The sequence below is a fragment of the Notothenia rossii genome (genome assembly GCF_949606895.1).
Source record: "Notothenia rossii genome assembly, chromosome: 7".
Taxonomy (NCBI): domain Eukaryota; kingdom Metazoa; phylum Chordata; class Actinopteri; order Perciformes; family Nototheniidae; genus Notothenia; species Notothenia rossii.
In genome coordinates this window covers 30,933,160-30,959,826 of record NC_136905.1, presented here as the reverse complement: position 1 = coordinate 30,959,826, position 26,667 = coordinate 30,933,160, and the positions used below count along the sequence as shown (strand labels likewise).

Below are 26,667 nucleotides of genomic sequence, written 5' to 3'. Positions count from 1 at the left end.
TGACTGCGCAGTGTGCATACTTTATTAGTTTAACAAAAATAAAATATAGTAACTTCCATCCACATCACATTTTCAACGATAGTTAGGTTGATGACTTTGCACACTCTGCAACATCCAACTTCCTGCCACTGTTGCACATTTTGGCCAGATTCTGTTAAAGCAGAAAGCAGAATTAGTATTTAAAGGAACTCCGGGATAGAAATTAAGTTCTTGTAGGCAATTCTTACATTAGCTGCTCGGATGATGCTGCCTGGAGACTGGAGGGCGGCGAGGTCTGTTAGGATCTTCTGCAGATCTCTGTTACTTGGACCTGAAACAGGAGAGAGCACAGGTCAGAGTCACATGGGGAAAAGCAACGTAGGCAATGATGTGTGTGTGTGGTCCGTGTGTGTGTACCTCTTTCTGCAGATGAATGCTGTAGGTACGGATGATCCAGCAGCTCTTTTAAAGAAATCCTCTCTCTGGGGTTTCGTACCAAGCAGCTCTGCAGATAAAAACAGCTTATTTGTAATTTACCAACTCAACACAACTGTCAAGTTAGCCACCGTGTTAATTTGATGTATTCAGAGAGCGGTGCAATGATAGCGTACTTTCGTCGGCGGACCAGGACAGGAGCATCGCAAGTTCTTCCTCGACAAAAAGCAAATGGGATTTCTTCATTGGATTTCAGAATATTACAGTAAGCAAGCTCAGAGTTAAACACGTTTGTGAAACTTACACATTTTGTTCAGCAGGATAATCTCCACATATTAACACCACATGATGAATCAGCGTGATGACATCATGTAGGCCAGGGTTTCCCACACAGACTTAACTTGGGTGGGCCGCCCAGGTATATTAACGGCCGCCAAAGTATATTTTGCGACCCATTTAGGTATTTTTACGCCATCTGCGATCGATTAACTAGTGCACTGTTTCTCAAACTTTTTCATCCCAAGGACCACTTAACCAATAAAAAAAACATTCACGGACCGCCTAACTCCAAAGATATTCAAAAACACATCGTTTTTCTAGAACAGATTACAAATCGCCTGAAAATTGTACAAACAAGTGCCAACATGTGTGATGAAGGTGTTGCGCTGGGCCATATCATGCAATCGAAAGTGAAACTTAAGCTCATTCCATTGCGGAGATATTCCCGCGAGAGTGCGGAAAACTTAAATTTATTTATTTAAAATGTGAAATTGTACCAATATACTCACGGACCACTAGGGGGCGCTCACGGACCACACTTTGAGAAGCACTGAACTAGTGGACAATGATCCCTCACTCTAGCCTCCTGTACCCAGGCCCGGACTGGCCATCGGGAGGATCAGTGGGTTTCCCGATGGCCTGGCCTGTTAAGTGGCCTGAGGATTTTTTTTTTTGTATGTATTGTGAACGCAACGCTGCGCAAATGTGGGTCTGCCTCACACAGGGTGACTGGCTGTCTACATTATGTGGCAGGCAGACATGGACACTGTCATAAAGATCATAAATCAAAGCCCTTGATTGGTCTCTGTGTGTCATTCAAGCTTGGGATAACTAGAGCTCAGGTGAGGTTAAGGACTTTGAGTGTTTAGATAGTTAACTTATGGGGCTTTTCCACTGCAGGACGGTTTAAGCTTTTTCTTGCTTTTCCACCAGGGGTTGTTCAGGCTCAGGGCTACTTTTCCAACTTTTTTCTGGCCCTCCAAAATCGAGGTTCTTACCGGGCCAACAACCGGGCTGAATATGCTAAACTAGTGAGGGAAACACTCTCGGCTGCTGATTGGTCAGAAAGAATCGCTTGCAAGGGGGCTACAACTACAACAAAATGAACATATTTAACCGTGATTTAATTGTAATACACGTTTCAAAGACGGCAGACGAAAAACCTTTTAAAATGCGTGTTTTTCTGAATGGAGATCGGATCGATCAGGCTAAGCTAACGTTGTATATGCTCCGCCCAAACTCACAACAACGTCTTACAGACATAAATAAGCCAGCGACTGTATTCGCCATGACACAGATACCTCATTCACACCAACGCAACTCCGGCTCAAGCTCCGTGCTAGAGCTTTTCAGGTTCAGAACCAGTTCTTCGGTTTAGCTCCGGCTCATTTCACACTGCCCAGAGTCCGACTGGTGCTACGTCATTGCGTCATCGTTTGCGTCATGACGTAACCGTTTGCATGCCTGCTTCATAAGCCAAACCGCGCGGAAACCCATCACAGCTCACACAGACAACAACAACAATGGCCGATTGTGCTCCAGCTTCCTCTGTACCTCTTCGGAAGACCAGATTCCCAGTAGGTAGCTGGTCTCTTCAGTGGACCGCTGCTGCTTGTTAAGTTTCTCCATCGTTGTGTACAAACTGGATAAAACGCCGGCTTCTTGTTGTTGTTCAGTAGTTGATCCCACCCCTGTTGAACCGGATTCCGGAGCTAAGAGGCTGCTCCGCTGGGGTGTGAAGAGGAAAACCCGGTGCTTTTCAAGCTCCAGCTCCGAACCGGCCCTGAAACACCGTTGGTGTAAATGAGGTAAGAGAGTCTGTGGTTTGTACTTGTTTAACTTTTGTCTAGTTTCTGAACAGATATGAGGAGCTGTGACCTCTGAGTGCTAACAGCTGATGTTTTGGTTTATTGGTTCGCATTGAAGATGACGTCACGGCAGTTTTATGCAGGGTTGCTCCGCCCGCCGAAGAGCCGATCGCCCCGCCTAGTGCCTACACTGCGTTACTATAGTTACTACCCCAGTAACTAAACTGTAATGGACACGCAGCATAAAGTGAGCCTTGCCTACCAAGGCCTAACCATTCCGTACTACGCCGTGTTAGGTCCTGCAGTGGAAAAAGCGCCATTAGTGTAAGTTCTCAGTGGGTCTGAAACGGTTTGGTCACCATTTATGTAAACACATATTTCCATTTGAGGGGGTAGTGATTAGTAAAAATATGCATGAATAAAAATAAAAAAAAGTAGATGAAAAAAGGTAAGATACACTTTTAAAACTTGTTGAGAGCTAAAAACTAGTCTTTGCTGCTGCCTCAAAGAGGAGCAGGGGAAGAGGGGGGAAAGGAGGGAGACAGGAGAGGCTGGTTTAGGAGCCCAGACACACTCACAACTATAAATGAACCAAAAATAAATAAATAAACAAGTTTCAGTGTTTTTTCATATTGGATATTGTATGTTATTGGTTATGGCCATGTTCTTATGATTTTATGATTATTGAAATGTATACAGTTATGTTTCATATGGGTGTTTCCATAGATCTAGTCTCTTTATTTTCCCCTCAAAATGAACCAGATTGATGCATTTAACCCCTAGAGGATTTGAGGTCCACCCCACTTAAAATCACATGGTCAGGTTCCTAAATACATTTACCATATATTTTTTAAATAGAACCCATGTCCATATGTTTATTTGTGGGTAGTAGATTTAAACTATAGGGCTATCACTATGGGCAGCAACGCTGTAAATATTGACAAATAAATCCAGCAAAATGGCCCAAAAAAAATATTGGGTGTATAATTTCCAGCCTGACTTATTGTCTTGGTCCGGCCCTGCCTGTACCTGTTCGCTTTGCCATCGCGTGAAAGTTCTGCTAACACGCGACCAGCAGAAAGGTTAATGTTGGTGCGCGTCACACAGGCACGTCACGGCGCGTCACACAGGCACGTCACGTCACGTCACCCTCCCGAAGTATATTTCAGATCTGTGGGAAATACTGTAGGCATATTTACTCACCTGTTTTCATGACACAGGAGCTTCATACTTTGACCAATGGGATATTTACTGTTGTCTCTTATGGCGCATTTCCACTACAGGGCCTCGCTCGGTATGGCTAGGCCTCGTTAGGCCTTGTTAGGACTGGCTCACTTTATGGCGCATTTCCATTACAGTTTAGGAACTGGGGTAGTATCTGTAGTTTAACGCAGTGTAGGCGAAGCCGTGACGTCCTCTTCAATGAGAACCCCAGAAAAACAACATCAGCCGTTAGCTGTTAGCACTCAAGCCCACAGCTCCTCATATCTGTTCAGAAACTAGAAAAAAGTTAAACAAGTACAAACCACAGACTGTCTGTGTCATAGCGAATACAGCCGCTGGTTTATTTATGTCTGTATAGGCCGTTGTTGTGAGTGTGGACGGTCGAAGCATATACTGCGTTAGCTTAGCCGATCTCCATTTAGACAACACGCATTTTAAAAAGGTTTTTCGCCTGCCGTCTTTCTGCAGACTTGTCAAAGCATTAATTCATGATTTTTACTAACCGGTATGTTGTTACTTCGGCATCATTTTTGAAATGTGTATTACAATTAAATCACGGTCAAATATGTTAATCTTGTTGTAGTTGTAGCCCCCTTGCCAGCAATTCTCTCTGTAGTTTAGCATACTCAGCCCGACTCAGCCTGGTTGTTGGCCCGGAAAGAACCTCGATTTTATGGGGCCATAAAAACTGTGAAATAGTACCCGCTAGCCGGTACTACGCTAAGTGGAAACGCAACCAAAAACGGGCACGGCACGGCTCGGCATGCTTAAAGCGAGCTCCGCGCTGCAGTGGAAATGTGCCATTATACTCGTCTAAATCTAAAATTAGCTTAGCTTGTATTAACCGCTAACTAATTTATGGGTTGAGGACTCATTCCTGCACCACTCTATAGCTAAATATGCATTTTGACAAAGGAAACTTTGTCACTGTGGACTGATGGCTTCGGGCCTTGTAATATTGCACATGTGGTTTAGTTTGGAAGTGTTCCTCTCCCGTTTTGTCTGTTGCTCCTGATTGTGTTCACCTGGTGCCCTGTGTTGTCTCCTCCCCCCTCACCTGTGTCTTGTTGATTGATTAGTGTGTGTGTACAGTGTTTCCCACAGAATTTGATTCTATTTTGTGGGGGCACCGCAAATATAATTTACAATTTAGGCATTTAGCAGACGCCTTATTCCAAAGTGACTTACAATTACAGGGACATTCTCCCTGGAGTAACCGAGGGCTAAGTGCCTTGCTCAAGGGCACACTAGTAGTGGTGTTCCAGGCAGGATTTGAACTCGCAACCTTCCGATCATCAGCCCACCTCACTATCCATTAGACCACCAAAAAAAATAAATATATATATATATATTAATTAGGGCTGCCCCGCGATTAGTCGACCAAAGGTTAGTCGGCCAAAGAGTCTTTGGTCGGTCATGATTTAATTGGTCGTTGGTCGCCGAAAAAAACAAAACAAACAAACACGGAAACAGGAGGTGACAGTCAGTCACTTGTTTTCACGTCAGATAAGCTGATAGTTTTAACCATGTCAGGCGTAAAATCAAGAGCTTGGGAGCATTTCGAAAAAGTAACAGACAACCCGAAGAAGGTGATATGCAAACTTTGCAAGCAAATATTCTCCTATCATTCATCAACTACAAACATGACTTATCACCTGAAACATGTAAGTACCGTTCAAGCCATTAAAAGATGGACGCTCTGCGGCTCTAGCCTTAATAAAAAGCCTGTTAGATAAAATGTATTGTCATATTATGGGCTATTAGGCTTAGTGTAAACTTAAATTAATGTGCATTTCTCTCAATAGGCTCATCCACTATACGTTGATAGGGCCACCGCATCTACCTCAACTTCATCTTCGCAGCCACCATTGAAACTCTCACAGACAACACTCGTTTTGAAGCCCCCTCTTTCTGAGAAAAGGAAGAGAGACATCACAGACAAAATTGCAGATTTTGTGGCACTGGACATGAGACCTGTAAACATTGTCGAGGGGGAAGGGTTCAAACAGATGATGAAATTCATCGAACCGGGTTACACTGTACCCAAACGTGACACCGTAATGCACGCCATTAAAAACAAATATAACACGACCAAACAGGTACTTTTGGAGAAACTTAAAGCCTGCACAGCAGTCAGCTTCACTACTGACACATGGACCTCCAACCAAATGGATGGTTACATGACTGTGACGGCACACTTTATTTCCCAAAAATGGCAATTACAGTCATTCGTGTTGGAGACTAAAGTGCTGGAGGTGAGCCACACAGCTGCCAACATAGCAGAGCGACTCAGCGAAGTGATGGAGGAGTTCGGGATTCCGCCAGAAAAGAGGGTCGCCGTGGTACACGACAATGCCGCTAATATGGTGTTGTGCGCTAAACAGCTATCTCAAAACCCGTCCTGGGGTAATGTCCAGGGAATTCGTTGTGCGGGGCACACCTTGCAGTTGGGCATAAACGCGGCTGTTGAATTAGATCCCATCTGCCGAGTGATTGCTGCTGCCAGACGCCTTGTGGGACACTTCAAAAAAAGTGCCAAGGCAACAGCAGCTCTCACTTTGAAACAGAAGCAACAGAATGTGGCTGAACACAAACTGATACAAGATGTTTCCACACGATGGAACTCCACTTATTCGATGCTGGAGCGTCTTCTGGAACAGAGATATCCGGTTACAGCTGTGCTTTCAGAACCCGGGACCACCCACCGGTCTGACCGAGATCTGGATCTCACAACTGCCCAATGGAGGACAGCGGAGGACATTGTCTCCGTGCTGAGGCCCATGATCCCCCTCACCGAGCTGCTCTCACAAGATATAAACGCATCTCTGTCTGCTACGCTGCCGATGCTCATCAACATGAAGAGGCGCCACTTGTTGAGTCGTGATGATGACAGCACGACCGTGAAGGCAGTTAAGAAAAAAAATCACAGAGGAAATCGACAAAAGGTGGGAGCTCACAAGGAGTCTGGAGGGCAGCATATATATTCAAGCTGCAGTCCTTGACCCACGGTTCAAGAGCTTGTCATACCTCGGTGCAGAGAAACGGGAAGATGCATACACAACGCTGTCGGATCTGGCTGAGAGTTTATCTCCAGCAGAAGAAGCTACTGCTCAGAGAGAGGACAGCAGCGGCGCAGAGGAAAGTGAGCCCACACCAAAGAGGCAAAGGGAAAAGCAGCAGGACATATCAATGCTGATGGCCTTTGATGAAGATCAACAGACGGAAGAAGAGAAAAATGAAATGAAGACATACTTGGAGGACCGAACCAAGGTTGACAAGGGACCACTGATTTGGTGGAAAATGAATGAGGAACGCTATCCCAAGCTTGCCAGAGCAGCTAAGCGCATCCACTCCATCCCTTCCACATCCACGCCATCGGAGCGCATATTTTCCAAAGCCGGCTTCATTGTGAGCAAGACACGGAGCTCACTTCTCCCGGACAACACAGACAAACTCGTGTTCTTGTCTCATAATATCAGAAGACTAAGATCGGAGGGAAACCCTGAAAGTCAGGTAGTGGCCTAGCCTAATGTAACACCAGTTTTGTAGTTTATAGTTTTCGTTCGTTCAACTGAAGTGTTTAAGTTAAGTTTTGCGGTATATTTATAATTTTTGTTTGCATTCCGACCTCAGGAAAAAACTGAAAGTTTTATTTTCATGTTGAGAATACTTCTCCGTAGGCCTGTTTACTTTTGCACTGATATTTAAATATTTAAGTTGGCTTGAGCCTATATTTATTTATTTGTTTGTTTATATAATTTATATTTATTTTACATGTTTAAAAGAAACGAAAAATATTGTTTAAATTTTGTTTTTTAACAGAAGACTGTTTTTTTTGGTTTTATAAAGTTATTGTGTTGGTTTTAAAAGTTCATAAGTTGTGTGATGTTTTTATATGGTGTGTTGTGTTGAAATAAATTAACAAAATGTTAAGACAGTCTCCGTGTATATTTTTCCAACACATTCAGAATCATAATTGAATTACTTGCCGGTTGTGCGAAAAAGGCGGTTTGTCTCTGCGTGGGCTTTCATTCGCGCCACTGGTCGATCAGTGGTCGACCAGTGGCCTTACCTGACGACCAGTGGTCGACCAGGAAAATCTTTGGTCGGGGGCAGCCCTAATATTAATAATAATAATTTTCTTTTTTTTTTATGAGATCCATTTGTGGCGGACGATATTTAATTGTGGCTGCCCACCACAAATAAATCAATGTATGGGAAACACTGGTGTATTTAGGCTCTGTTTTCCCTGTCAGTGGACAGGAAGTGTGTGTGAGATCCTTGTGGCTGGTGACTGTGCTCACGGGAAAAGCAAGATTGAGGGTGTGTCCTGTGCCCGTGACTAATAAATGCCCACACCGGGTTGTATTTTGGACGTTCTGCCTCTGCCTCCTTGCTTGGTCGGGCCGCTCAACGGTCAGCTTCACATGCATCAATATTTTAGTAAAAACCTGTAACATACTGCAGTCTGTAAAACAGAGTTTTGTCTTATTGTATGCTGGAGCTTTATTTAAATATGAACCGTCATAATAAATCACATCACATTTCTTGTAATGTGATTTAAATATGAACCGTCATAATAAATCACATCACATTTCTTGTAATGTACATAAGTGTTTTAAGAGGTGAAATATTATGCAAACGTTTATACAGGCAAATTAACATCTAAGGATTTAATGGTTCTCCATAACTATGATTCAATTAGATCTTCAAATGTAAAAATAAATAAATTCCAGCACTGATGTCGATGCCATTGTTTGAGACGGAATTTGTTTATATATCAGATAGGGATGGGAACGATTAATCGAATATTCTTGTGTTAGGTCTAAAGGTGTGTTTTGCTCCGCTCACCGGTCCCTCACAGCGGGCATAGCTGCAGGTGCTGAGATTTCTTTCTCGCTCTCTCTCTCTCTCGCTCTCTTGCTCTCTCTCGCTCGCTCTTTCTCGCTCTCTCGCTCTCTCTCGCGCTCGCTCGCTCTCTCGCTCTCTCGCGCTCGCTCGCTCTCTCGCTCTCTCGCTCTCTCTCGCGCTCGCTCGCTCGCTCTCTCGCGCTCTCTCGCGCTCTCTCGCGCTCGCTCTCGCGCTCTCTCGCTCTCTCTCGCTCTCTCGCGCTCGCTCTCTCTCGCTCTCTCTCGCTCTCTCTCTCGCGCTCGCTCTCGCGCTCGCTCTCTCTCTCGCTCTCTCTCTCGCTCTCGCTCTCGCTCGCTCTCTCTCTCGCTCGCTCTCTCTCTCTCTCGCTCGCTCTCTCGCTCGCTCTCTCTCTCGCTCGCGCTCGCTCGCTCTCTCTCTCGCTCGCGCTCGCTCGCGCTCGCTCGCTCTCTCGCTCGCTCTCTCTCTCGCTCGCGCTCGCTCGCTCTCTCTCTCGCTCGCGCTCGCTCGCTCTCTCGCTCGCTCTCTCTCTCTCTCGCTCGCGCTCGCTCGCTCTCTCTCTCGCTCGCGCTCGCTCGCGCTCGCTCGCTCTCTCGCTCGCTCTCTCTCTCGCTCGCGCTCGCTCGCTCTCGCTCGCTCTCGCTCTCGCTCGCTCTCGCTCTCTCTCTCGCTCGCTCTCGCGCTCGCTCGCTCTCGCTCGCTCTCGCTCTCGCTCGCTCTCGCTCGCTCTCTCGCTCTCTCGCTCTCTCGCTCGCTCTCTCTCTCGCTCGCGCTCGCTCGCTCTCTCTCTCGCTCGCGCTCGCTCGCTCTCTCTCTCGCTCGCGCTCGCTCGCTCTCTCGCTCTCTCGCTCTCTCGCTCGCTCGCTCGCTCTCTCTCTCGCTCTCGCTCGCTCTCGCTCTCTCTCTCGCTCTCTCTCTCTCTCGCTCTCTCTCTCGCTCTCTCGCTCTCTCTCTCTCTCGCTCTCTCTCGCTCTCTCTCTCGCTCTCGCTCTCTCGCTCTCTCTCTCGCTCTCTCGCTCGCTCTCTCTCTCGCTCTCTCGCTCTCTCTCTCGCTCTCTCGCTCGCTCTCTCTCTCGCTCTCTCGCTCGCTCTCTCTCTCGCTCTCTCGCTCGCTCTCTCGCTCTCTCTCTCGCTCTCTCGCTCGCTCTCTCGCTCTCTCTCGCGCTCGCTCTCTCTCGCGCTCGCTCTCTCTCGCGCTCGCTCGCTCTCTCTTAAAAAAAAAAAAAAATTAAAAAAATTATAAAATATTTTTTAAAATATTTTATTTTAGTTGTCCAACTTGTTTTGTGAAATAATAACATGACTCTCCAAACGAGGGCGGTAATCGCTGTTCATTCCGTCACCTGAGATTAGAACTCGAGGCCGTCAGTATGTAGTGGCCAGAGCGGCTCTGGTAGTGGCCATGAGCCAAACAGTGGAACTGTCAATCAGATCGCCAGCGCCTCTATCACGCTTTAAAAGCAACGTTATGTAACGTTCTGGTTGACATCTGTTACATTTGCATCTTGTTTTTTTAACACTAAAATATTTTTTTATTAACCATTTATATTTTATATAATTTAATATGTGTGTCTGTATTATTTATATGACGTATGTTTATGACCGAATTTCCGCCACCTTACAAGCTGATCGAAGTCATGCGCAGAAAATATTATGCTACAGTTGAACAGCAGTGTAATGGCGTGCAGTAAAGTGAGGAAAATTGACAGAGAGTGTCGGGTTTTTAAAGAACAATGGACCAAGGATTATTTTTTTGTTCCATGGAAGGACCGTGCCATTTGTATTATATGTAAAGAAAATGTGGCCGTGTTTAAAGAATTCAACCTTCGCCGCCATCACGAAACCCGGCACAGAGAGTATGCTAGCTTGAGCGGGCTAGCGAGAGATGATAAGGTTCGGCGTCTGAAAGGCGGACTAGCTGTTCAACAGGATGCCTTCCTTCGTCAATCCCGGGTCAACCTGGCTGCTGTCCGAGCTAGCTACAAAGTAGCTAACCTACTGGCTACCCACGGCAAGCCGTTCACAGACGGAGAATTCGGGAAGGCCATGATGCTGGCTGTGGCCGAGGAGGTGTGTCCCGAGAAGACAGATGCCTTCCGTGGGGTGAGTCTCTCAGCACAAACGATGACGAGACGAATTGAGGAGATGGGGGGAAACGTGTTTGACCAACTGAGAGAGAGAGCCGCAGAATTCAAGTGTTTTGCTTTAGCCATGGATGAAAGTAATGACGTACAGGACACGGCACAACTGTTGATTTTTATTCGTGGAGTCAACACACGTTTTGAAGTGTCAGAGGAGCTGGCATCACTGAGAAGCCTAAAAGGCACAACAACTGGAGAAGACCTTTTTGTCGAAGTGTGCAAAACAATGGGCGAACTTGGTCTGCAATGGGCTAATTTTGCCAGTGTCACTACAGATGGTGCGCCTAGCATGGTCGGATCTACGAGGGGTCTAGTAGGGCGCTTGAACGGCGAGTTCGAGGAACGAGGTCTCGCCCCACCGATTCAAGTCCACTGCCTGATTCACCAGCAAGCGCTGTGCTGCAAAGTTTTGAAGTGGGCGTCTGTGATGAAGGTGGTTGAAAAAAAAAAAATGGGCTGAAACACAGGCAGTTCCAGGCCTTTCTCTCCGAGCTGGGGTCTGCTCACCAGGATGTGCTGTACTACACCGAAATCCGGTGGTTAAGTCGAGACAAAGTATTGCGCCGTGTCTACGACCTGCTGCCCGAAATCAACACCTTCCTCCAGTCTAAAGGTGAAACGGTACGGGAGCTGACCGACCCGGAGTGGAAATGGGACCTCGCGTTTTTAACTGATGTGACTGAACTGTTGAACCACCTCAACCTACAGCTCCAAGGCAAAGGGAATCTCATCAGCGACATGTATTCCCACATAAAAGCATTCGAGGTCAAACTGCAGCTCCTTGTGCGACAGGTCCAAAAGCTGGACTTCACACATCTCCCTGCCACCCAAAGCTACTGCGCCGAGAAACCAGCCGCCCCTTTCCCAGTCGCGAAGTGCAAAGATGCCCTGGAGATGCGCTTCCGCGAGCTTCATGTCAACAACAAAGACATAAGTCTGTTCCAGAACCCCTTTGCTGCTGACATTGACGACGCACTTCCCTCTCTTCAGTTTGAACTAGCCGAGCTGCAGAATTGTGATGTCCTTAAAGACGCATTCAAGCCTGACCACCTCCTTGATTTCTATGCTGAGCTACCAGAGGGCACTTACCCAAACATTAAACAACATGCTCTGAAGATGTGTACCGTTTTTGGCAGCACCTACACCTGCGAGCAGACGTTTTCCCGCATGAAGCAAATAAAAAATCCAACGAGGAACAGACTCTCAGATGAACATTTGCATCAAACTTTGAGACTGGCAACCACTAGGCTACACCCAGACATCGGACTTCTCACCAGCCAGAAGCAAGCACACAGTTCACACTGATATGGTAAATATACTGATTTTAACTATTACAATTTTATATGGCTGTAAACATGAACTATGATTTTTTGATGAAATATGATTAATGTTTTTAATGAATTTTAATGAATAATGCTACACTGTATTTGTAAAATCACATCACAAGGAACAACAGGCAGCATATTTATGTAATTTACTGAATGTGTCCAATGTCATCCCTTTATGCCAGGTTTCCAGGCAGCAAGAGAGGGGACTGCAACTGCTGACCTCAAAGATCACTGCCCATCCATCCTTCCTTCCACCCTGGCTACAAGTACCAATTCAGTTCACCTACTGCACATATTGCTGACTTCCCATTCTGTTACTCTCTTCTAGTTTAACCTGCCGAGGGTTTACTGCTCAGTCTCTCCTCCCAATCTCTTCTCTCAGCATCTGCCTCTCCATCGTTGTCTCTCTCTCTCCCTCTCTCTCTCTCCTCTTTATGCACTGCCCCTCATCTCAATCTCCTATTTCAAAGGGATGATAATTGTGCTGTAAAAGTGTTTGGGTGCTCATTGCATTTTCACCTTGAACAAAAAAAATCTCATGATGTGTACATATATAAGCCGCACTGGACTATAAGCCGCAGGTGTTTTAATGTTTAATTACCATATGTAAGGGTTCGTGCACAGAGGGGATTGTCGGGAAAGAGATGGCTGTTTGAGGAAGCTCCCATTTATTAACATTTCAACAAACAAGTTGCATATTTGCATAACGTATTAAAGTGTTACCATTTAGTGCAATAGTAGCTACAGAACATGTGCTGTGTAAACTGTACTGTATCACATAGCGTTTCAGACACACAAATTTTTCAACTTTCAAACTTAAACGGTGCGCTCCCAGCGCACGTACCGGCAGTGATCTGCAGCAGTGGTTTTCAACCAGTGGTACGGGGACAAACTGTCTCGCTCTCGTAATGTCTGTCTGTCTTGCTCTCGTTCTGTCTCTCGTACCACTCTCGCTTCCACTTTTACTTTTGCGCGCTACCTGTCTCACTCTTTCCCGGCCTCCAGCTTTTCCTGCTGGAACCCGCCGCTTAAAGTTGGGGGTCCGCGGAACGGCCATAGAGCCCATAGAGTTAAAGTTGGTGGACTGTAACCTGTAAAATCCATAGATTTAGGAGGTCCCCTAGTGGCCGTTAGCTGTAAAAATCCATAGATTAGCCGCACCGTTATATAAGCCGCAGCGTCGAAAAATGGGAAAAAAGGCGCGGCTTATAGTCCGAAAATTACGGTAATTTAAAGTATCCCATAAGAACGCTAAATACTGCCAAACTTGTGAAATGTACCCTATATATTTGTGTTCACATCACAATAAGTTTAGTCGTGGTCTCTCACCTTCAACACATCCAGCAGATCTTTCTCCGAGATGTCAGCAAATTCTATAGGGTGGGAGGTGTCGATGATGGCGTGCAGCTTGGCGATCTGATTAGTGATGCTCTGGAAGGGAGTCTTCCCGTACGTCATGCAGTACAGGATACATCCCAGCGACCACACGTCACCTTTTGTACAGATCTTTAGGATAAATAAACAAAAACAAAATTGCTTTCACCACTGTGCTGAAATTATGAATTATTCGATCATGGTTGTTGAAGTGACTTGGTGACAGTACCTTAGATCGTGATTGTCCTGGCTGGGACGAAGTGTCTTTGATGGCTTCAGGGGGCATGTAGTTCAACGTTCCAACCTGGGTTTAATAAAAAACTAAGTGTTACATAAGTAGAGGCATTTCCATCTGAACTGTAGATCTAAAACAGCCGTCAGAATACAATTAAAACATAAACGAACATTTGAATGCTGCACAGTTTCTCTTTTTATTGCATGTTTATTCATTGTGTTTTAAGCCAAAAATTACACTCTCGCTCGGCGGACACAAAGACAGCCCGCTGACCTGTGTGTCGAAGCAGAAATCAGACAGCACCATAAAATCATTTATATCACCACGTTGACAAAAGTTCTACTTGAGTTATCCTCATAAATCAAATGTGCATAAATAGAAATAAACAATTTAATCTGGTCAATTTTGTTAGAGGAATAGAATATGACAATAAAAAAACATTATAAGCTTAATTCAAAGCATCAAAAAGGAATTGGGTACAGCAGTATATAATATATTATTATTTGTCATGTATTAGTTGTGCATGTTTTTCCCTTTTGCCTGCTCACCTGTTTGCAGCTTCTAAAGAATATCTGGCTCTTAATACACTTTAACTAGATTTAAACTTGGGTTTCATTTTTTTTTTGTAAAGAACGCACAATTTACATTACAAATCTGAATGTGTTCATTTAGTGTATGAAATAAATCTAACCTGTGAATCCTTCATAATGCTCGTCACGTCTGGTTGGATTGCGCTTGCGATGCCAAAGTCAATCAACTTCACCGAACCGTTCACAAGAACAAAGTTTGCTGGCTTTAAGTCACTGTGGATGATTCCTGCAGGACACAGAGGACATTTGGAATGGTTAGAAATGAAGAGTGTGCCTTTTAATAAACAACACTGGGATAGGATGATGGAACAATGAGAAAGAGAAAGAGCACCTTGGCTGTGGACGGCGTGGACGGCCTCCAGCATGTTCTTCCAGTAGAACTTCCTGTCCACTGGATTCACAGTTTTGTGGTTCCTCAGCCAAGTGTTCAGATCCAAGTTCCCACACTCCATCAGCATGTAGATGTAGCTGTCTGTTATTTCACTGGAAACACAAAGACAACAGCATGGTTTTTGTAACAGAAATCTAAATTACCTGTAGACTTCAAGGGCTGTTATGGAGTTTAATTTTCTGTTTAAAATGTGTCTTAACGGCTGAAACACCCAAACTTATCACAAAGAAAGATGTACATTTTTCATCTAATAAGAACAAAGCTGTGTTGCGCATATATACTGTACTTTGTTCTGAGAGGACAGGGTGGAAGTAAATTCATAACCTTTCAAGCTCTTTTAACGTAACCAAAAACAAACATCAAGAATCTCAAATACTTAATCGTCATATCTGAATGGTTAGTATAAATTATATTGGCCAAAAATATAATGTAAATGTTTTGTTTTTTGAATTCCTTTAAATCAACAATAGTAACTATTCATTTTAGTGGTTATTCAAATGATCCTTGATTGTATCTTTTGATCCCAATTGTTTAATGCATGGCTAGCTCCTTTTCATGAGAATAAAAACAAAATCACTGACATATGGGTTCAATTTGCAAATAAAAATTAATACATGTTAACAACCTAGCCTTGAGGTTAAATGAGTTACATATGAACCCTCCATATACTCACTAGTCGTAGAGCTTGATAATTTGATCGCTGTACAGCTGCAGGTGGTTCAGATGCTGAATTTCATTTTTGTAGCTCTCTACCGTCTGAGCGTCAGCTTCTTCCAGGTCGACGTATTTTATGGCAAATAGCTGATTTTTTTTATCCAGGACCTGGTAAACCTAAAATAAAAATAAAAAAAATAATTATAGTAAAACATCATCACAGGCAAAGTGTCGGAATCCTGGATCACAATATGAGTTGTCTACGTATCCATTACCTTGCTGGACCCGCCACGTCCTATCATCTTGAGAATAAGGTACTGTTTGCCCTTAATGGTGATGGTTTCATTCGACAACGCAGAGAGAGAAGCCTAGAATTCAGAAAAACACAATTATTAATTTATTACTTATGTTAGTAATTTCATAACAGAGAAATCTCATTCTAGATATCCAGATACACAATGCATTTCCTGTCTGCCTCATCATTTTATTTATCATTGATGCAGGTCACAGATTACCTAGGTTTTATCTTATCATACGGTTTAAAGTTTAGTTTAATTGTCCTAGCTGTAACTGAAACATCATAATACTTTATTTATCCCGTGGAAAATTAAAGTTTAATGACAGTTGCAGAATTTTATAATTAAATGTATAAATAATCAAATACAAAAAGATATAATAAAAAAACATATGTTATAAACAATAGACGACGTTAAAATAAAATGTTCAATTACAGTAAAAGTAAATATTGATCTAACCATGAAACATACGGAGTTAAAGTGAAAATGAAACCTTATATATATATACAGTGTTGTGTTTGTAATTATAGAATATTAATGATGAGATGCAGTTTAAAAGGGTTTGGCAGCTGATGCTGAAGTAAGGAAACAGACACGTGTACTAATCAGTAATGACAAATGTTTTGTGTCAGGGAAAACTTGGAGGACACACGTCCCAGATTGAATTTCTAGATAACAGCTAAGGTAAGGCAGGAGCATGTTGTACCTGTGGGGTCTGGAAGCCTGATGCATGGCTCAGCGGTGCGCACGGCTGCTGAGGGGGTGCAACTCTGTGCGCTGCCAATGCAGAGGAAGGCATTTCAGCAACTCTCTTCACAACAGGAGTGATGAAGCTGAGGGGAAGAGAGATTGAGAGGGTGAGGCTGGGCTGTTTTAATAATGCTAAAAGCAGCACATAAAGTAACAAAAATATGAATTTTAGGCAAAGTAATTGCAACTGATTCTGTTTCAGAACAGCAGAAACCCAAGTGAAGAATATACCTCAGTGATGCAAACACAGGTATGGTGAAAAACGAGAGAACTATTCGAAGCAGGAAAAAAACAGCATAATATACCATCTGACAACTACAGATTTTTCTTTTGGGATATTTTACAAATCACTCCCCTTTCAAACTCTATTCTTGTTATTTTTAACAACTTTTTTTTGTTACTGTCATATAGTATTTTATACCTGTTAATAATTGAGTCTCTAATGTCTCATTAATAACTATAATGATCATATCAAGGTGTGCCTTAACCTCACTGAGCTGAGGTTATTTGAGCCTCTCAGGAGAGAGCTCTCTTCCACCTGGTTGTAGAAAAGCTCTTTAAATTCGTTAGCATAGCTAGCTAACCAGATGCTAATAACAAGAGATCGCCACTGTGCTTACAACTAAAGACACAGCCTCGCAAACACTGCGGCATGTGTACGGCTCCTTATGGGTACTGCAATATTTGAAGAGCTGGAGCAGCGTTCCGATGCTCTCCGTTACACCTTCCAGACGAGACATAACCACGTGAAGACCTATCGTGAAGACACGTTACGGCCCGTCTACACTACAGGCATGAAAAAATCTTGAAGCTGGGCGTGTCTGAAGCTTGGCGATTTTTTGCGAGCAACCAATCACATGAATCTCCCGCCCCCGAAATACAAAGCAATAGCAATGTTAAAACGAAGTAAACTGGATATAAACTCTCCAAACAGGCGAAAAAACTATCAGTTTCACCCACTGTCTCTGCCACCTCCCTCCATGCCTGGTTCCTCCGGTTTGTATCCCGGTAAATAGTTCCGGTCGTAAAGAACCGGGTGATTTGCTACCGTAATATCTCGTTTGGAATATGAGGAAATGAACTGCGGTCTGGCTCTCCCAGCTTGCACGCGGTTTGATTGGCTAGCGCTTGCACCGGGATTTGCATAAACGGATTTGATGCCAAGCATCGAGCCTCAAAAGTTGAACATTGTTCAACTTTTGATGCCGATAGATGCTCGTGATGCTTGCAAAGCCATGCCATGCTCCCCACAATGCAGTTCGGCGAAGATTAAAAATCTTCTACGTCACCCCATTCAAGTGAATGGGCGAAGCGTTGAAAGCATTTTTTGATGCCTGTAGTGTAGACGTACCGTTACGCTCGTGTTGTGTTCAATGAACCTGTCCTTGGCCAGGAAAAACAGGCACTCGCTTGTTTAATTATTTTGCGATCTAGATTTCTTCTTCTTTTTTGAAGTGAGAAGTTGTCCGTCCGTCAGTCGGACGGACGGACGGAACCCCCCCCAAAACGAAAACTCTTCGGTTCTCCACGAATTACACAAGTCACCCAAATCAGCGTTAAAAAAGCGGGAGGCGCCGAAAAGCGACTAATTTGCATCACTGATACCTGTTAGCAGAGGGGTTTCTGTTTGGAGTCTGACAGACTGTCTGTCGGTTCGGTCTGGACGGTAGATGGAAGGATGGAGTGGGGAGAGACTCAACAACACGTGGAATAGGTCTGGGGTCCGGAGGTGTTGTTTGTTTATCCTAGGATGGAAATCATTTGGAAAGATTGTGATCAAGTGACAAACAAGGGTAAAAGGATAAATCATGCCTAAATCTACCAGCAAGCTCACAACAGCGTACCAAAAGGATTTATTTAAGATGTTTCTGCACAAGTGTATATTTTATGAAAGATTTGCACAGAAATAGCAGATGATAAAGAATGTCCTCGGACCTCTGGGGAAATGTGTCGGCTGAGGGATGTTGGAATCTTCAACTCCGATAGAGGCTCCCTGCTGGCAGCTTTGGGCTGTTCCACTGAGCGGCTCACAGGGACCCGAGCAGGAAGATAAGGCTCCGGGTTTCTCCCAAAAGAAAACACACTTGCACCTACTTGCAAATCTACAAGGAAAAAAAACAGTCAGAATTAGTGACAAACCAAGTCCAACTGAGTGCTTTAATTCTTTCGATGCTCCTCAGTGAGTCCCTACCTGTGGAATGTTCCTCCTCTCTGTTGGGCATGAGCAGTTTCTCTCCAGCTTTCAGGTTACGTACGGCCCCCTCCAGCAGCTCTGCTGGCCTGGCGTTTAACGCCTGGGCTTTGTGCAGAATTGAAGTGGCCTTGATCACATTACCTAAAAAGCAAGGAGAAAGACATTTGTAATTTCACAAATTTGACACTAAGTGTATGCTACACAAAGGAAACCTGAATGTGTTCCATGGAAAATGTAGTTACAACGGTAAGTATAAGTACTTTTGGTTTGTTTTGGTCAATTCTATGTTTCAGATTTCTGGAAACTAAAATAAATAAAAGAAGAGAAAATATGTACCTTTCGAAAGCTCAAACTGAGCATGTGCTACGTGGACGAAGGCAAAGCCTTTACAGTTGGATCTTGCAACTATGAAATGATCGTGAGCTTCTTCAGGGTCTTCAATCCTTCAAAAGAAAAAGAGAGAAATTGAGTCACAATTAAAAACCTGACATAGCTCTGATGTTACAATTCATTTAGCCAACAATACCCTTTGTTGACTTTATGAACTGATTTTATCTTTCAGAGCAAAAACAGCCTTTTCACACAGCTCACATAGGGCTCATGAAGTATGTTAACATTTAATCTAAGATGAATTGTTATTAAAGTATTGACTGTATCACCAACACCAAAAAAGGCCTCAGGCTTGGCATAAATTCAATACTATTTTTTGGGGGGGGTTCTCTCCATTTATATGACCCAATTCCACATTGGGTATACAGTATGTGAAGGATAAAAAATAGAAGTTTGCAGAAATCTTACATTGTGTCTTAAATAAGAGCTGCCGAGGGGGTGTATTTTTGTAAACCAACCCAGAGTTTAGAATCGCCCTGTTGTCCCTTAAAAACCTCTTTAGTATACAGGGTTCCTGCAGAACTATTTCACGGCAATAAAGTATGAAGGAAAATTGCTATAAAAGAAGAAATACGTCCCATAATTACTTACAAAGTAAATGTATTCATGTTCAATATAAGAACAATGACTGAACATAACAGCATAACAGTACAGAACTTTGTTAGCGTGTTAGACAAAAAGTGTGCCTGTATGTGTGTCTGTGTGTGCTTGAGTGTGTGTGTTAGGGCTGTGCAATTAATCGTATTTTAATCGCAATTACGATTTTGGCCTGCCACAATTACGAAAACAACATAATCGAAAAAAACGATTATTTAGCTTTGCTAGGTTGTGACAGTGCACTAGAACATATTTGATCTAATTAATTTTAGTCTAATTTATTTATCATATTTGTTAAGTAGCTTGTGGAAGTGCGCTCAAATATTTGTTGATCTTATTTATTGGTATTTATAATTTTGATATTATTTATTTAAATGTATCATTTATTTAATTAATTTTTGTATTGGTTTTTCAGTTGAATTATACATTCAGGGTAATCAACAGTTAAAAAGATACTGTTCAAATTATTATTTGTTTTAAAGTTCAATAAATGGATGTTTTCAAAGTCACTAGCTAATGCTGCATTAGCAAAACAAACGCTAATTTATTTTGCAAAAGGTGCAGCGGGCTTCAAACACGTTCCCTCCACTGGTTTCAACCAAGCACTAAATGAGATGTTTTCCAACCAAATACGGTTGAACTTAAACTTCCCCATATTCATTTGTAAGTAGATTCGAAGATACATGAGTTTCTGACTGCCGCTAGCTGAAGCTTGGTTGCTTGGTTACTAGCTGGGTGTTCTCCGATAAGGGGCCGGGGGAAACAAAGTTAGTGATTACTGGTTCCATGTTGATTTAATTCAATACAAATTGTTGGGGGGAACTGAAAGGCTATTACCGTACTGGTTACTTTGCAGCCCGGATATTTCCCCCGAAACACATTTAGACGCTATCGCAACACAGAAGTACCTTTCAAATCCGATCATTTTTAAAACCTTCTAAATCATATTTAAGACCTTTCTTATTTTTTTGGTCATATTCAAGACTTTTTAAGATCCCGCGGGAACCCTGAGTATAATTTAGTGAGTAGTTAACAAGACTTTAAGTCATGTAAAATCCCCAAGTATTGTATTAACTGACATGTTTTCACATTGGAAGGAAAGTGCACATTTCCTAAGCTTGTGGTAACCACAGCCCTTATTTCAGGTATTTTACCCAAAACCCATTGACTTTAAAACAAGGAAACCTTAAAGGTAGGGCAGGTAAGAACGGAGAAACCAGCTGGAGTGTGCTAGAATTTAAAAGTACACAACTGGAAAAAAAATCTGCCCTTTCCTTTAGACTTCCTTACAGAGCCCCTCCTCCAACACACACGAGCGCGCACATGACCAATGAGGGCACGAGATAAGTTTGTGCACGAGATGGAAGGCTGACAAGCAGGTAGGCCATCCAATTATCTGCCGTGGCAGATAATTGGACTTGCTTTTTATAGCGCCACGGCTTCCACAGACGAAATATTTGAATATATTTATTGTCAAAGCATTTCATTTATTCATTGCTATCGGGATGTTAACAGCATTCCATGGAATATAACAAAAAGTGTTTCTTAAGTGAATTACCTAACCCACCTTTAAGTGTAAAAACCCCGGCTCATTTTCCAGTTTAAAAAAAAAAAAAAATGTATCTGTAAATATGATAACACAATGAAAAGGATATTGCTAAGAAAATGCTCGCAATCTTAATATTTTTTTATCAGCACCTTAAAGACCCATGTCTTTAATGTAAATATAGTATTTTGATCCACACTCACCCCTTGAGTTCTGCATATCTGACCAGTATCCTGGCATAACAGGCGTTTTTGCTGAACTTTCTTATTGGCATGTGGGAAAAGACTTTAGAGTAACAGTTGTTGAGCTTATTGAGCAAGATGATATCTGTGTGAGGGTTGCCTCTCTTCTCCAGGTTCGTCAGAAATGCCCAACACGACTCAGGAGAGTTGGTATTGACCACCTGGTCAAAGTTGAAGGTAACATCTGGCAGGGAAAAACTCAATGTCATTAAAAAACTCAATGCCCAATATTCATAGAGCTCTACAAGTTATACTGGACTATCAAGAGTGGTGCAGGAATGATTTCTTAAATCCGGGGACGAGAAATGCCATTGCCACAAAAATTAGCCACCTTTAGCTTAGCGGAGATGCCTAAAGTCATGCGTGATGTAGTTTGTTTATAACCTAATATTAGCTATTGACTTCTGGAGAAACATCTACGCTTCAACTATTATATAAGTGTCTTGTGACACACAAAATTAGTAAGTATTATAAATGTGTGTTTGCCACAGATCTTATTTTCAGTAATATCCCCAAATTCTCAGGATAGTATGACTCTCATTGCTTTTAGATGAGGTAGCCCTTGCGATGCTAACTTTCTGGTTACCCTACCAAAATGCGTAATCACTGCTCCACTCTGTAAGCTGCAGGACATTTAGTATCCATTACGTCACATTATTAAGGTTTTAAAGTACCATCCATTCTGGAGGTGTCCCTGGTGCTGTGCGTGTGAAGCAGTGTGGTGGTGGAGTCCACGGCTACCTGCTCCTCCCAGGTCTGCTCCGGGCTGACAGCTGGTGGCTAAGAACACAGCAACACAGGAGAGATATATTACACTTCTGTCTTTGAGTCAGGCTGTATACCTTCAATTCTGACATTTCTTGATCAAACCTACTGGAGCTCATTTATACTCACTTTAAAGAATAAACTGTCTCCATCGTATGCATTTTTCATTGATGATGAAATCCATGCTTGCCTAAAACGAAATTAAGACAAGTTAAATTTATAACACATACAACAGTTGAAATTCATTATAACACATGCTTTAAAAAAAAGTATGCTTTATGAACACAAAAATGCATCTTGGGTTCAATGTATTGCAAATCGTTTGATTTAAAAAGAAAAAAATCATATTAATTTTGGAAATAAATGCTGTTATAAAGAATTACCTGGACAAACTGGAGTAGATTGATGAATCCGTTTTCCTTAAGGGCCTTTCATCGATGGAGTCATCATCTTTTTCTTGGATAGAGGAAGGTACCACGGGAACTCTCCCAAGCTGTGAAAGAAAAATAAATCAACAAAACTTTAAGGACTATTTGGTCATTCATTTCATGCAATATTTGAAAAATAAAAAGCCTGGTAAAGTGGGATGAAAGGAAACTCTCACCATGTCAACTGCTCTCTTGCGATGAGATCCAGATCTCCATCCTGACAGCTGCTCATCTGAGGATCCACAGTGTTGCTCTGTCCTGCACAGCGAGTATCAACATGATGTGCCATACTCCCTCAACCAAACAGAGGGCTAATTAAATGTTAGAAGTAATGTCAAATTGTTCTTACCCTGAACCAAAAATGCTGGAGAGCTGTAAATCGCCTGTGCCGTCTGATGTTCTGCACACTTTCTGGAATACTGAGCCTTTTTGGACCGCACTGTGTACATTACTGCTGGACGACACTGGCAGAAAGAAAACAGCAAAATGTGAAATCAAGCAATAAATTATGATATGATAATACTGTATTGTAACAGCTTTCTACTAAAGAGATATCATGAATTAACACTCACATGGTAGATTTTCCTTGTACTCTGAACAGTAGAGTTGTGTTTTGCCTGACTGCATGCTTTTCAACGCAGCCTCCAGCAGTTCCTTCGGTTTGGCTGCCAGTTGAAGAGCATTCTGCAATATGTAAATGCCTCTCTTTGTGTTGCCTGGGAACATGATACAGCAGACACTGAAATACGCCATATAAACACGCCATTAGTGTGTGGTTATATGTACTTGAAGGTCATACAGCCCTACCTTGAGAATGTTCAAACTGTGCATGTGCAATGTGAACAAATGCAAAGTTTGGGCAGTGAGATCGTGCCAAGTTGAAGTTAGCTTCAGCCTCATTCACCTCCTGAATTCTAAAAAAAGGAAAAGAGGACCAACACATTAAACGCTTATCCTACTGCTCTTTATTCTATTTAATGAAAACCAAAGACTTAAAGAAGAAAGAGGACAAAAGTCTTTGATTAGTTTCACGATTAATGACATTTGATCTAAATGGCAAAATGGTCCAGTGCAATATTTAAATCACATGATGTAGAACTTTTGTTAAAGGCAAAATGTGTGTTAAGAAACACTTGTATTAAGTATTGTGGAGCGGCAGAGATATCTAGTGACATCACTATGTAACACTTGCGTTTCTATCAGTTAGTGTTCCAAAACATTGCAGTGATAGGTTAAAGAGCCTGTGACACGACCCCAACAACTGTTGTGCAATGAAATAGTGGGCTACTAGTAATCTCGAACCGTCAGTTTAAAAAAGAAAAAGCGATACCGTTCCGATAAATATCAATAATTTCGAACATCGCAGGAAAATTCCTTCGACTCATTTTGAGGTTTTGGGGGAAGCCGGAAGTGACGTCAATGCGGGAACGCTTCACTGTGCGGCGAGAGAGCCAAACACGGACAAAGTGTGTTGTCATGCGTAGAAATGGTGAATTACTGAGTTTAGGCACGTTAATAACGTTTTAATGAAGTTGACGAAGGTATATTCATATTTGTCAGTGCTTTCATGTCAATTCGGCGAACATAAACATAAATGATCGTGGTGAAGATGATGATTAAATTAGGATTAAAAATCGGTAGTGAGAGCTGCTGAATTTCCTCCCGTCGGATGTGATATAAAAACAAATCGATTATTTTTGTAAACTCAAGTGGATGAAACTACATTTATTAGTGCTTTCATGTCAATTCGGCGAACATATGATACATTAAATGATCGTGAGGATGATGATTTAAAAATCTTTTGTTTGAGCCGGTCTGCATTTCCTGAGGAGAAAACAAACCTTAGCTTTTTGTAGTTGCAGTCAATGGTGTAGTGGGCGTTGGACGCGGGGGTACGCCGTAACCCCACTTATTTGAAGCATGATTTCTTTTTTTAATAGTCTAATACATCTAAAATCATTGCCAGTGTTATCAGTTGCAAGTGTGTGTTTGTTGTAATAATGACGAAAACATAATAGGCAGATTTCACAGTAATTATAATAAAAACGTAGCTCAAGCATTTATGCAACTTGATTTGAAGCGTATGTGTGTGAGGGGCAGAACTGTGTGTGTAGGGTGACCAGGTGTCCCGCACTGTGCGGGAATGCACACACAGCATTTTTATTATTTGTACCGCGTCCCACACATTGAGACTATGTCCCGCATTTGAGTGATAGTCGCGCAGAAAGGCCGGATCGGTTCGCTGACAGCCGGCACCGCCCTTTATTATTATATTGTCTAAACGGCATCATGTAAATTGCGCTGACAGGCGACACAGAGGTCCCGATGGGCCGGTACCGAAGTGGGCCGGTCGGATAAGTCACTAGCACATCCCCCACTCCCCCCGTTGACAATTTACTAGTGGTACCGAAGTGGGCCGGTCGAGAGTCCCGGGCTGATTTTTTATACCAGTCCACCACTGGCTACATGACAGTATGATCGCCCATATTGACGCACCTAATTCCTAAACTTCTAACAGATACAAAATAAACCGATCCTTCAGCCTCATATGAGCTCTCAGACACGTTCAAAATTAAACTGTCATCGCTGTCTGAGCTTGCTGCTGTGTGCGCCATCGTGCGTTTACATGCAGATGCTGGGATCCTGAACGGTGCAGCTGGAGCGCTGTGCCCGCATTGACGTCACCCATAATTTGGCGGGACTTGAAGAATCCCCGAGAAGATCCAGGAAATGGTCAACATTGAAGGGCAGATTAATGGTTATCAAAGTACAAATATCCAAAATCAGTTCAGTAACGGTTTTCAATGGGACAATATTTATTCAAATTGATGGGTTTGGATGAAGGGGGAAAATCGTGTCACAGGCTCTTTAAGGGGTGGAACATCTCTAAGCAGTTTAAAACACAACAGAGCCGGATTTGCAATTCATTGTCTTTTCCCAAATCCTGCAGCCCCAGGCTTTGATATAAAAATAATAACTTGGTGACTCACGCTTTTAGTTCTGCAAATCTGACCAACATCCTGGCATAGCTCTCATTCTCACAGTGTTTTCCCAGGGGCATATTGGAGAATACTCTGGTATAAAAGTCAATAAGTCTGGTGAGGTGGTTACGATTCATGTGAGGGTCTCCTTTCTTCTCTAGGACCAGCAAATATGAGCGGCATGATTCAGGTGAGTTAGAGCCAATAACCTGGTTAATATTGTCTGTGTTATCTGCAAAAAACAGAAGGTGATGATGACTTTTTGAACTATGGACACATGGATAATGATGTAAATGGCTCCCACAGAGACCGGACTGCTGAGCATTACCTTCATCGAGTTCATTTTTTATTTTGTTGATCCTTTGATATAGCATGGCAAGCTGCTGCTTTCTGTCTGTGTGCTCCTCTTCCATCTGAACATGAGGGGTAGATCCATAACATTAGCCCATATGCGATACACACCAAACGCCGTTGAAAATAATGATGACTTAATTATGTCGTACTTTGAATGACGATGTGCCAAAGTGATACACATGGCTATAAAAATTATTTGCGAACAAATAACGGTAAGACAACTCAAAAAATGCAATTGTTACGTTAACACAATGACATACCTACCGTTTCGTGCATCTCTTTATTAGCTTTCTTATATTTACACCCATGTAAGTGTGCTTGCAAGCAAGAAGTAGTAATACAATTGTATATTGAAAAAAGATTATTGGACATTGTATTTCCAGTAGAAAAATAATACACTCTTTCGTCTTTTACAAGAAAGTTAGCTCAGGTAGCTAGCATGCTATAACATGTTGTTAACGCTGTTGTTAACGATCGCCGGGTTTAGCAAATAGGTTCTGCTATGGCACACACAAAGTTACACACATACATTTGCATCATTGTTAATGGTAAATAAATATATTTCAAAGCGTCTTACCGTGTTTATGCTGTCAATAGCATAGGTCAGTAGTCACGTTTCACTTAGAGCAAAAATAAAAACCTCGCCTTCAACTGCCAGTTTTCAAATTCACCGCTTCCGTCCTAGCTGGGTGATGATTGGTTAGTTCGTGGTGACGCAGCGCTACAGTCTTCTTCTTCTTTGTTGTTTATTGGCGGTTGGCAAACCAACTTGTAGGTGCATTACCGCCACCAACTGGACTGGAGTGTGGACAAGAGA

At 42.7% G+C, this 26,667-nt stretch overlaps 2 protein-coding genes across 5 annotated transcripts in view; both read right to left on the bottom strand.

The window, feature by feature from the left end:
- ttk (ttk protein kinase) lies at positions 1-26,560 on the bottom strand. 2 transcript variants are annotated; one of them, XM_079693958.1, is made up of 26 exons: positions 26,428-26,560; positions 25,825-25,909; positions 25,506-25,728; positions 23,323-23,429; positions 23,088-23,231; positions 22,865-22,979; positions 22,692-22,773; positions 22,471-22,580; positions 22,217-22,277; positions 21,997-22,102; positions 21,284-21,506; positions 18,884-18,990; positions 18,545-18,688; positions 18,289-18,455; positions 17,959-18,098; positions 16,310-16,436; positions 15,583-15,675; positions 15,327-15,484; positions 14,594-14,745; positions 14,364-14,488; positions 13,667-13,741; positions 13,393-13,569; positions 591-626; positions 397-484; positions 228-310; positions 1-151 (listed from the first exon to the last, which is right to left on the bottom strand). In XM_079693958.1, the coding sequence occupies exons 2-26, from the start codon at positions 25,907-25,909 to the stop codon at positions 83-85; spliced, it is 2,997 nt and encodes a 998-aa protein (XP_079550084.1). In that variant the 5' UTR covers positions 26,428-26,560; the 3' UTR covers positions 1-82. The 2 variants fall into 2 exon arrangements, with proteins under 2 accessions (XP_079550084.1, XP_079550085.1); XM_079693959.1 differs by lacking the exon at positions 591-626.
- Positions 26,561-26,667, bottom strand: part of LOC307047188 (uncharacterized protein) — a gene marked incomplete at its 3' end in the record, with an annotated part of 80,385 nt that continues 80,278 nt past the window's right edge. For 2 of the 3 annotated variants that reach the window (XM_079693960.1, XM_079693962.1), the window contains exon 3: positions 26,561-26,667. In XM_079693960.1, coding sequence (XP_079550086.1) covers positions 26,597-26,667 — 71 coding nt within the window. The other variant, XM_079693961.1, reaches the window with a different exon arrangement.